Raw genomic sequence first — 11,308 nt, 5'->3', positions numbered from 1 at the left:
AAAAGCTATGCTGATGTGATCACACACACTCCGTACACACTCAGCCATGATTTATTACCCAAGCAAAAGTGTTTAAGATGATGAAGATGAGCGCACACTTTAACAGGCCAAATAAATACACATACCTATTTATGAATGTATATTTATTACAAGCACCCAGTTGCAAAGCTTCTAATTTTATGTCAGAATCCATTTCATTTTAACTTGACAAACATGAACATTAATTTCAAAAGCGAATGTGGATACCAACACATTTTGAATGGACTTGGTTACACTTATAAATTAAGGCTTGATTTCAGATGACAGATTGTGAGTTTTATTATTCAGCCATGCAATCAGGTGCATTTACACAATAGAATATGGTTTTCTTTTATATATCATTTGATATGTAGTGTTAATTGTGGGCCTGTTACACATTTTTACTGGACACCAATTACTCTCAATTTAGTGCCGTTCTATCAGTCCTAGAGCTTCCGTTCATGACCTTCATTGTTTGTATATTTTATTCAATAAAGATTTGGTATAATACAGAATAATGTTGCATTGTTTAGTTAATTTGATCACAAAAACATTTTAAAGATGTAACTTTTAAACGTGTTAGAGGTAACATGACTGACTAATTAGTAAATATGACTGAAACCTGCAATAATGGTTAAATCTAATCCAGTTTAAAAAATGGCTTTAGACGAACTAACACCTGTGCTTCGTTTTTTAGTTGCTGAACAGTATTGAAACAGTAAACTTCCCCAAACGTTTCTGTTTCTACAGTTAACACTAAGGTGGTGTACACAATCAACTGTTTAACCCTAAAAATTATTTATAAAAAGTAAGATTTTCCTTCCATTATTAAGGTTTAGTACTTCTATGCAAAATGTTTAAATGGTAACAGTTTTGGAATAATATTAGAGTAAATAATGTTGTTCTGTGGAACGTTAAAAGATGTTAATGTGTCCTAATAAAAGTCAATTGACAAATTATTTACCATTAAAATATTCAGATTTTCACAAAATACAGAATTGTAAAAACAACGAAGCTATTTTGGGTGATTTAAACATTTATGAAAAAAATTTTTTTTTTGCTACTTCTGAATGAGTATAAACGGCATAAAAGCCAGCTGGACCCTCTTCTATCAGGATTTTTTTTTTTTTTTAACTTAAAGCCAGAACAGCAAAGTGTTTTTTCTCAATTTCTGATTATTTTATAGTATTTACTACATGCTTAAAGTAATTCACATTTCACTTAATGACAGTTAACACCCAAAGGGTGATGCAGAAAAACCAAACAACGAAACAAGTAAAAAAAAATTTCCTCAATGCAAAGGCTTCATTTAGGATACCACTTCAATACTGAGTTTCACGGGTAAGATTCTGAGCGGGAAATCTGTACAGCTGTTATAGAGAAATGGATAGATTGCTTCATTAAATGTAGTGGTGAAAGTGCACAGATGTGTGTTAGTAAGAGGATCGGAGAACGAAACCTTTCCTGCGTCCCAGTCCAGCTGAACTCTGATCACCTTCAGCTGTTTATCAAGAGCTAAATGCACGCGAGGCATGAACGCTGACTGTGATGTGTACTGACCGGCCATGTAGCGCACGCGCCACACTCCGGTGTCAAAGAAACTACCTCCTTTTCTCCGGTTAGATGCTGTGGTTACTCCAACAGACCAGCACGTGTTGTTCAGGACCTCCACGTCCCAGAAGTGAGTTCCAGAGGTAAAGCCCTCAGAGCCCAGCACGCACTGATAAAAGTCAAACCTCTCTGGGTTGTCTGGATACTGTTGTCCGTCAGCGCTGGATTTCACATGGGTCAGATCATCGGTCAGGAACAGCAGAGGATGTGCCGTATTGGGGTCCAGTGTGACAGGAGCTGGTGAGAGAACATCAGGACACACAGTCAAGTCAAGTGTTACGACCCGCTTTCGACAAGGACGTCTAAACAAATATTAGCAATGAAAATTAAACGTCAAAAAGGATAAAGAAAATAAAGATAAAACTACATAATATAAGGAATTCAGAAGAAAACCAACAAGAAATAAGCGAAGGCAAAATGAGACGTTCCTGAGGGAAGACTATGACCCCAGGAGTGCCTTAAAAACAGCAGGTTTTAATACTAATGATCAATTAACGGAGAGAACCAATCAAAAACAAATCTCTCTCTCTCTCTACTCCAATAAGATCAGGAGGCTCGGGATCGGCACACCTCCCACTCCAAAAGGAGGTTCCCTAAAGAACCGACAAAAGAGAAGTAACATTTATAATTTTGTATATAGATTAACATTGGTACTCATCTCCATTATTCCGCTCCATTCTACTCTTGGACTCCTGGGCCCTAGGACAAGAGAAGAAAACGAGGGGAAAAAGGAGAAAGACGGGAAAAGCGAGAAAAAAAGAAAAGGAAAGAGAAAACCAGATACTGGTGGAATATCCTATACTCGTGAGAGAGCATCAGCCATTACATTGTCCTTTCCACTTACGGAATAAACACATAGGTGGAAAGGATAGAGGCTCCACCTCAAAATTCAGGTTTTTACCACACATTCGACCCAAGAAAGTTAACAGGTTATGGTCTGTATATACACTAATAGGACCGGAAACAGAGCTTAAATAGACCTTGAAATGCTGAACGGCTAAAACAAGAGCTAAGGCCTCTTTTTCCACAGTAAAATATTTTTGCTAATGATGGTTGAATTTCTTTGAAAAGTAACTGATTGGATGTTCAATTCCACTCGAGTCCTCTAATAAAAGAACGACATTCAGCGTCCACTGCAAGTAAAAATCTCTTCTCAAAATTTGGAGCAAGTAATACAGCAGCGTTAGCCAACAACAATTTTGCATGATCAAAAGCAAACTGACATTGCTCTGAACGTTCAAAAAGTCTCTTAGGACTCAAGTCAGTCAGTGGTGTAACTACACTTGCAAAATTGACAAAACCCCCTATAATAACCCACCATTCCCAGAAATCGTCGTAGGTCACATCTGGAGATGGAGTACGAAAATTACAGATAGCATCAACTTGCTTGGCGTTGATAGGTTTTACACAACCTTGGCCAACTACTTTGCCTAAATACGTCACCAAATTCACATTTGGCGAGATTGATAGTCAAATTGGCTTTAGATAACCGCTCAAAAAGATCTTGAATTTTTATGAGGTGTTCTGACCAAGAAGAACTATACAGAACAACATCGCCCAGGTAGGCTTCACATCCAGCCATCCCAGACAATATTTGGTTTACCAACCGTTGAAAAGTTGCGGGAGCATTTCTGACCCAAAAGGCATAACTGTATACTGTAGAAAACTATCAGGGCTAATAAATGCAGATAACTCTCTAGCACGAGTTGTTCACTGGCCAATAACCTTTCAGAAGATCGAATTTGCTGACAAACTGTGCAGAACCCACTCTTGTCTATTAGTCATCGATTCTGGGCAAAGGGTAACAGTAAGGTTTTGTTAAAGAGTTAAGCTTCCTGTATTCTGTACAAAATTTGTAAGAATTGTCAGGTTTACTCACTAATATGCAAGTAGAACTCCAAGAACTAATACTGGGTTCCGCCAAATTATGAGCAAGCAAGAAACCTACTTTCTGTAGTAACTTCCTCTTCATAGTATTTACACGGTATAGATGTTTCACAGGTTGAGCCACACCAACATCAATGTCATGTTCAATGACATAAGCTCTAGTAGGAACATCAGAAAAGAGATGGAAACGAACTAATCAACTGAATCACATCATTCTTTTCTGGTTCACACGAGACAAATGTGGAGCTAAATTAAAAAGAATTTCAGAATTAGCGAGGCGTCCCTCCACTACACCTCGAGAAGGTCCATCGCTCTCCCAGCTGTCAACCACCTCTGTAGTTGCGTCTGAAATAAATGCACATACAGTTTCAGTAGTTGTTAAAACATCAGACAAAGAGGGTACAGGGTACAGGACTCCCATAGGATTTCAGTAAATTAACATGACAAACTTGTGTCTTTCGATGATCTTGTGTGTTCAATAAGTAGTTGTTATTTGGATAACATTTCATAATCGTATATGGTCCGGTAAATCAAGCCTGGAATGGACTAGATAAAGTGATCACCTACCTGAAAACTTCTGGATTCTGCCTTTCGATCAAACAACTTCTGCATCTTTCTCTGAGACTTGCCTAACTTTCGAAGAGCAATAGCTCTAGCTTCATTGAGTCGCTAACGAAAACTACTCGCATAATCTAAGACAATCTCAGGTGGATTGGATGTTTTCCATTCCTCAGCCAAAACAGCAACAGGACCTCTGATAGTATGTCCAAACACCAACTCACTCGGGCTAAACCCTGTGCTCTCTTGCACAACCTCACGAATTGCCGAAAGCATCCAAGGAAGTCCATACTCCCAGTCAAGTTCAACACAATATGATCTTAGATTCCACCAGACACAAGTCTCTTTCTAAACCTCCTGGACTCAGAGGATGATACACACTCGAAAAGTTGCGTTTAACGTTGAGTTGCTGCATGACTTAAAAAAATTTCTGGACATAAAATTTGAGCCCTGATCAGACTGAATGGTTTCTGGAATGCCAAAAAGAGACAAAACTTGTTAAAGCTCTAATAATAGACTGTTATTGATCTCAAAGGATAAGCTGCAGGATAACATGTAGACTGGCACAGTGACCAAATAAGCATGCCCAGCCATTGATCGAGGTAGAGGACCAACACAATCGATTTATCAAATATTCAAAAGGATTAGCAACCACAGCAATAAGCTGTAGAGGAGCTAATGGGATTTTCAAATTTGGCAAGTGTGACAGGACCGTATATACCGACTCGCATCACACTTTAGTTCAGGCCAATAAAATTCCCTTAAAATTCACAGTTTTTTTTTGTACACCCATATGACCAGCAAGGCCCTGGTATGCTAACTGTAGGATAGCTTGGCGAAAACTAAGAGGAACAACAATTTGGATCCTAGAATTGAGTGGACATTCAGTACTCAAAGGTTGTCGTCTACAAAGCAAACCATCGTCGAGAGAATAGTAAGGAAGAGAACTCATCTCCTCCATCAGCAACAGCAGCTAAAGGAAACAACTCTTCAAGAGTTTCATCTGCCCTTTGTGCATTAATTAGTTCACCTCTGTTAACACTATAAAGTGGAGACAAAGAACAGGTGTTAACAGCATCGCAAATAACTGGACTTTCACATGAGAGACCAGTCTTAGCTTTAGGACCATCAGGTGGTAATTCTTCAATAGTGGTCAGGTCAATTGTAGGACACGTACTAGATTCTGTTTTTCAGACACAATGAAAGGTGTCACCAAGAATACTTTCAGGTTCAGATGCACATTTCTAAGCCGTTCAAGTTACCGCACATGCTGGAAATAAATGTGGACATTCAGAAAACTAGATCAGAAGCCACAATAGGGGGTACACCACCATCTGATTCATCCCAGACATTCCCCCCCAACTAAAGTGTTTCCTAAAATGAAGGTAACACCAGAAAAAGGAAGCATAGCACGTACTCCAACCACAGAGTTTAGAATTTAACTGGATACAGTGTAGAGCAGGGGTGTCAAACTCAATTCCTGGAGGGCCGGAGCCCTGCAGAGTTTAGATGCAACCTTAATTAAACACACCTGATCCAGCTAATCAAGTACTTCAGACATGCATAGTATATGTGATTTAGCAGGGTTGAATCTAAACTCTGCAGGGCTCCGGCCCTCCAGGAATTGAGTTTGACACCCCTGGTGTAGAGGAACTTCCAGGTGACCCATTTCAAGCCCTCTAACCAACACATGAGATCCAGTGGCAGTATTTTTTCATTTCATTTTTATTTATGTTCCAACAAAGGTAAAAGTCCTTCCAACACAAAAAGACTGCACTTCCCCAGTATATCCAAGGATACGTACAGGGACAGTTTCATTACAACCAGGCAAAGAAACACTACCATTTGTGAGAAATGGGGAAAAGTCAACAGTTTTTGACACTCTTCCTCAGTAATGTTCAACTGTTTGTCAGCACTAGGATTCACTCTAGACGTACAAATTAAACCAACAGGTTTAACGGCTCTCTCTTTCTTTTTGAGAACACCACAATCTGAGATTCTACGTCCTGGCTTCCTACAATAAAAACAGAGCGTCTCACCTTTTATACATGTGTAACTGCATAATCAGCAAAAAAATTTCAACGGCACTCAGTTTTTTTTGTCTGAGAAAACTTCAGACAGTTTAGTCACTTTGTGTTCATTAAGATACACTACAACAGCACATGGGACAACAAGCACAGGTTCAAAAGATGACACTTGAACAGGAGTTTGATCAGTTTTTACCCTCAACTCTAACTCAAGTTTCCCCAATTGAAACTTTTTTTTTTTTTTTTTTAATTGTACCTGTTATTGTAATTTTCTCATTTCAAAATCATTCTCTAGCTCTCTTTTAAAAGCACCAACATCGCTTTTAAAGCGTTTTTCTGCATCAATACACAACGGTTTCTCGCTAAAACTTTGTATTTTCGTCAACATCAAACAGAGAGGACAAGGACTCTTCGGGGTTTGTAACTTGAGCTCTTACCTCTAAAACACTTCGCTCGGAAAGCGCGCTCTTCTAAACGTTCATCGGCGTTTCCTTGAGCTTCTTGTTACCTCCACATCAAACTGCTCAGCTCTCTAATAATATTTCCCAATGAAATGCAAAGAAGTCCTCGACTACCGACGACAAAACCATCAAAGGGAGAACAGCACGACCAAACAAAATACGAGCGCACGTGTAACTAGCGCTTTAGAACTACAAATCCCATCAACCACCTCCCAAGATACGTTCTACGTCAACAACTACCGTATATATAGAAAATAAACAAAGACTTACAAGTCATTTCTCGAATTATAGAGATCACCTCACAAATACAGAGAAACATCAACAGTGTTACCCTAAGCAGAAATAAATGAGACTTCGTTTCCTAATTATAAATGAAAGCCTAAGCCTACCTGCTCTTCGAAGGTGGACCGGACTCGGGGCAAAACTCGAGGTCATTTGGGTATTTCTCTCAAAAGCCCGAAGGTAAATAACGGCACGAAAATAAATGGAAGGATTTAAAACCCAGCTGAGCACACGAATTACTTGAAGTCTCTTCGTTTATAAAGTTAAGCACTAAAACACATTTCTTACATACACGACTCGCTCGTTAAAGGTTACTACACAAAAGACGGGCGGAGAAGGACGTCTAAACAAATACTTGTTTATTTGCGTTTCAGAATTACAACACAAATTAGTAATGAAAATTAAACGTCTAAGGATATTTAAATAAAATAATAAAGATAGCAACAAAACTTAAACTACATAATATAAGGAACTCATAAAAAAAAAAAACCAACAAGAAATAAGCGAAGGCAAACTGAGACGTTCCTGAGGGAAGACTATCAGCCCAGGACTGCCTTAAAAACAGCAGGTTTAAATACTTTAACTAATGATCAATTAACAGGGTTAGAACCAATCAAAAAACAGATCTCTCTACTCCAATAAGATCAAGAGGCTCGGGATCCTCACACAAGTTATTTATATAGTGCTTTCACAGTACAGATCGAGTCTTTATTGATTGTATAAGTAATGTAGAACCATAAGATTAAACACGCACTTCATTATTTACATAACATGTAAACACAAACCAGAAGTTTTGATATCGTAAATTAATTAACCACGATTTACCTTTAAGAAACATTCTAGCGGAGGAAAAAATGATATCTAGTTTTTACAGTATTACATATTATACATATTGAGTTTGTGTTTTTAGCACATATCTCTTTATCTATATACATTAAAAATAAAGGTGCTTTGTGATGCCACAGAAGAACCCTTTTATCTAAATGGTTCCATAAGGAACCTTTAAACATCTGCAGAACCCTTCTGTTTCTGTTTGGTGAAAGAAATGTTCTTCAGATTAAGAGAAAAGAAAGAAAAAAATGTTCTAATATTAGAGAGATGCTAATTTATTACACCGCTCAGGAAAAGTCACATGACTCAAACAGGTGAAGGTAAAACCCACCGAGCTGAACTATCTGCATCATCTTCTTCCAGACTTCAAACTTCAGGTTCCTCAGGTATTTTGACACATTCAGCAAGGCCCCCGCGGGCATCGCTGGATCGTCCGGCGTGACCTGAGCTCTGTGAAAGCGTTCAGGGGTTAGAAGGACGGAGGAAGAGAGAGAAGACGGCACGAAAACAGCTCACCTTTCTTTTGAGAGCTTGACGTTCTGCAAAACACACAAAGAGGAAATTTAACCAGCTGATTCTCCATATCTCAGAGAACAGGGCGGATGACGTATCTGATGTCTTGATTTTTGTAGATAAATCCAATACATTATGAATAAAGTGCAATAAAACATACAGCTATTTCTTACTTGCAGAAAGAGCATGTTGGCAGCATCTAAATCATTTTTTATGGTTCCAATATTGTTTGATAGAGATTCGATCTCTCTGTCTATTTGTTCAATCCTCTCCTTCATCATCCGACTCTTCTGATTCTCTTCCTCTATCAGTGCAGATATTCTGATCATCTCCTCTTCTCGAAGAAACCGATGAAGCCTCTCAAACTCCTCCTGCAGGCATCTCACGGTCTGCTGAGTCTGGGCCTGTACAAAACACAAAGACCTTTCCAAAGACGCTTCAATCTGGAACATTTTAGCGAACAGCTCTCACCTTAATGTGTCGTGACGCATCGTCGAGTGTTTGTTTTATTTCTTTAAAGCTCTCGAGTTTTTCTTCTAAATCTTTCACCGCAGCTTTCAACTCCTCCTGAAATCGAACGATCAGTTAATGTTCGCTAAATCGATGTTGAGCAATATCATTTAAAGCGGTAGCTCTTCTGGTATTTTCCTGTGGCCCATCAGTTTAAATGAAAATATCATGAGATCTCATTTTTATTTGAATTTTGAAAGTCCAGTGTGCTATGAAATAAACTTCTCATGCTGTTTAGTGAAAGCCAATCATTTTGAACTTAGAACCTGGAAACATTAGCACATGATTGTCCTATTTATATCACTGGTGGTTAGACAAGAACATATTCCACCTTGGTGCAATTAATAGGTAATAAGGAAGTCTGATATTATTATATATATATATATATATATATATATATATATATATATATATATATATATATATATATATATATATATATATATACATACACAAGTAGGTAATGTGTAATTTTTAAGTATAACTATATTCTTGTAAGAGATACCCCAGTAATCCTTTATTTTCACCTTTAGAAGCGGCGCGACTTCATCGACAGGTCTGAAGGTGTGCTGCAGGTGTTTCTCTGAATCTCTGCACACCAAACACACGAGACGCTCGTCATCCAGACAGAAGAGCCGGGCTTTCTCTCCGTGCGCGTCACAGAGCGCCTCGGGTGAAGAGGAGCTTCTGTTCTGGATGAACGTCTCGCACACGTTCCTCAGCGCGAGGTTGGCGGGCGGTTCACACGCCGTGAATTTTTTCCGGCACACCGGGCACTCCTGAAAGCCTCTGGAGCTCCAGAACTCTTCCAGACAAGCTCTGCAGACGCTGTGGCTGCATAACAGAAGCACGGGATCGGTGAAGATGTCGTAGCACACGGGACACAGCAGGTCATCCTCGGAGATTTGACTCAGGCAACTCATTTTGTTTGCTCCCGTTCGGAGGTTTGGACTAGAGACGCACCGACTGATCGGCTATAATTCGGAAACGGACGGTTTTTTCTGCAGGCACACACACGAGACGCTCTCTGGCGCGCGCTGAAGCTGCTCGCGCGTGGGCTGTGTGTCCGCGCCCTGCGGTTTACAGCGGTCTGTCACGTGCTGGATGAGAAACGAAACTCTTGAGAAGTCAGAAGTAAACAGCAGTTCTGTACCAGATGATTTTTACTTGTACCTTAAAATTACATTGACTTAAACTGATTTAAAAAGCACCGAGCTGTAGCTTCTTTAAGTTAATATTATTTGATTTAACATTTTGTAATAACTTGCCTATAGCATATTTTGGTTTTTATTAAGTTTCACTGGTAAAGACCCTTTTTCTTTACACCAAATTTAAAAACAAATGCTGATTGAGTAACATCTTTGTTTGGATTGTAACTATGCAGTTTTGGTCCCTTTAATGTCACAAGGTTACAGTTCATGCTTTGTAAGCCATCTACCTTATTTATCTCAATTCCGTTGCACATCCAATAGTGCAGAAAACTTGATGATGTAACATACTATGCACTCTCTCTTTTCTAGCCCTTTAGATACAGTTGCTCCGAGAAAAACGAAGCTAGAAGTATTTCGTATTGCCTGGAGGGAAAGTACCCTACTGTGCAGAAAAGCATTAAAAGATCTGATTCTTTTTCATCAGAAAAAGTCCACTCATTCTCTCTTTATAAGTCAGGAAGAATCCACAACATGTACCCAACATACCCTATTCCATCTAAACTATTAAAAGAGCTGCTTTCAGAAGTAGTGCTATTGGATCTCAGGATCTACACTATCGAACACAACGTTCTCTTGAACAGACTAGAAAACGGTGTCGGCATTAGTGGAAGTGCCTTAATATGATTCAAATCGTACTTACCTGACGCCATCAGTTAGCAGTAAACGAGGAGGTATATCGGTCCACAAGTGAAATCCGGGGTGCCTCAAGGCTCAGTGCTAGGACCGTTACTTTTCGGGATTTTATCAGGAGACACGGTTAGCTTTCACTGCTATGCTGATGATACTCAGCTCTGTATTTCTTCACGGCCCGGTGAAACACACCAAACCGAGAAACTAACAAGGCAATATTAATGTTCGGATAGATTTTAAAAACCTAATTTTGTTGCTCAGTGCTCCTCGCTAAGGCTGCAGTTAGTATTATTGTGACGGTATTGTGATATCGCTGCACTTAAAAATAACTATTTTAATATATATTAAAACGTAAATGACTTGTGATCAAAGTTGAAGTTTCGGAATCATTGATCTTCATTGTCATTGCTGTTTAAGAAGCATTTCTAATTATTATCAACACTGAAAACAATTCAATTGATGCTTTGATGAAAATAGGTTCAAGAACAGCATTTATTTAAAACGGAAGTCTTTTGTAATATCATAAATGTCTTTACTGTCACTACAAATCAATTTAACGCATCCTTGCTGAAAAAAACATGAACTTATTAGCTCTACTGTGGTATATGGAGAATTAAAATATTAATCAGATCAAATATGAATGTGCCATTTAATATCCATTTATGTACAATAATTCGATTTTCAATTAAATAAAATTAAATGTTTACTAAAAAGATTTTTTTTTTTTTTTAGAACAGTACTGAAGTACAAACTCCGAAGTATGAAGTAG

The 11,308-nt window shown here is 38.6% G+C and overlaps 1 protein-coding gene across 1 annotated transcript; it reads right to left on the bottom strand.

Annotated features, from left to right (window-relative positions):
- Positions 1-126: 126 nt before the first annotated feature.
- Positions 127-9,772, bottom strand: LOC122360569 (zinc-binding protein A33-like). The gene is made up of 6 exons (XM_043261294.1): positions 9,226-9,772; positions 8,660-8,755; positions 8,362-8,592; positions 8,192-8,214; positions 8,007-8,125; positions 127-1,866 (listed from the first exon to the last, which is right to left on the bottom strand). Exons 1-6 carry the CDS (start codon positions 9,619-9,621, stop codon positions 1,328-1,330), a joined length of 1,404 nt encoding a protein of 467 aa, XP_043117229.1. The 5' UTR covers positions 9,622-9,772; the 3' UTR covers positions 127-1,327.
- Between the last annotated feature and the right edge of the window lie 1,536 nt (positions 9,773-11,308).

The sequence above is a fragment of the Puntigrus tetrazona genome, chromosome 16 (assembly GCF_018831695.1).
Source record: "Puntigrus tetrazona isolate hp1 chromosome 16, ASM1883169v1, whole genome shotgun sequence".
NCBI classification, from domain to species: Eukaryota; Metazoa; Chordata; class Actinopteri; order Cypriniformes; family Cyprinidae; genus Puntigrus; species Puntigrus tetrazona.
The sequence above is the reverse complement of the archived record's forward strand: the minus strand, read 5'-3'. Positions and strand labels throughout refer to the sequence as shown.

Bases quoted from the DNA above. Each gene is read 5' to 3' on its own strand.
- LOC122360569 (XM_043261294.1), bottom strand. From the start codon at position 9,621: ATGAGTTGCCTGAGTCAAATCTCCGAGGATGACCTGCTGTGTCCCGTG. The intron at 8,593-8,659 runs GTGAGAGCTGTT...TGTTTTGTACAG, and splicing joins ATGCGTCACGACACATTAAG to GCCCAGACTCAGCAGACCGT. The intron at 8,126-8,191 runs GTGAGCTGTTTT...ACGCTTTCACAG, and splicing joins GTCAAGCTCTCAAAAGAAAG to AGCTCAGGTCACGCCGGACG.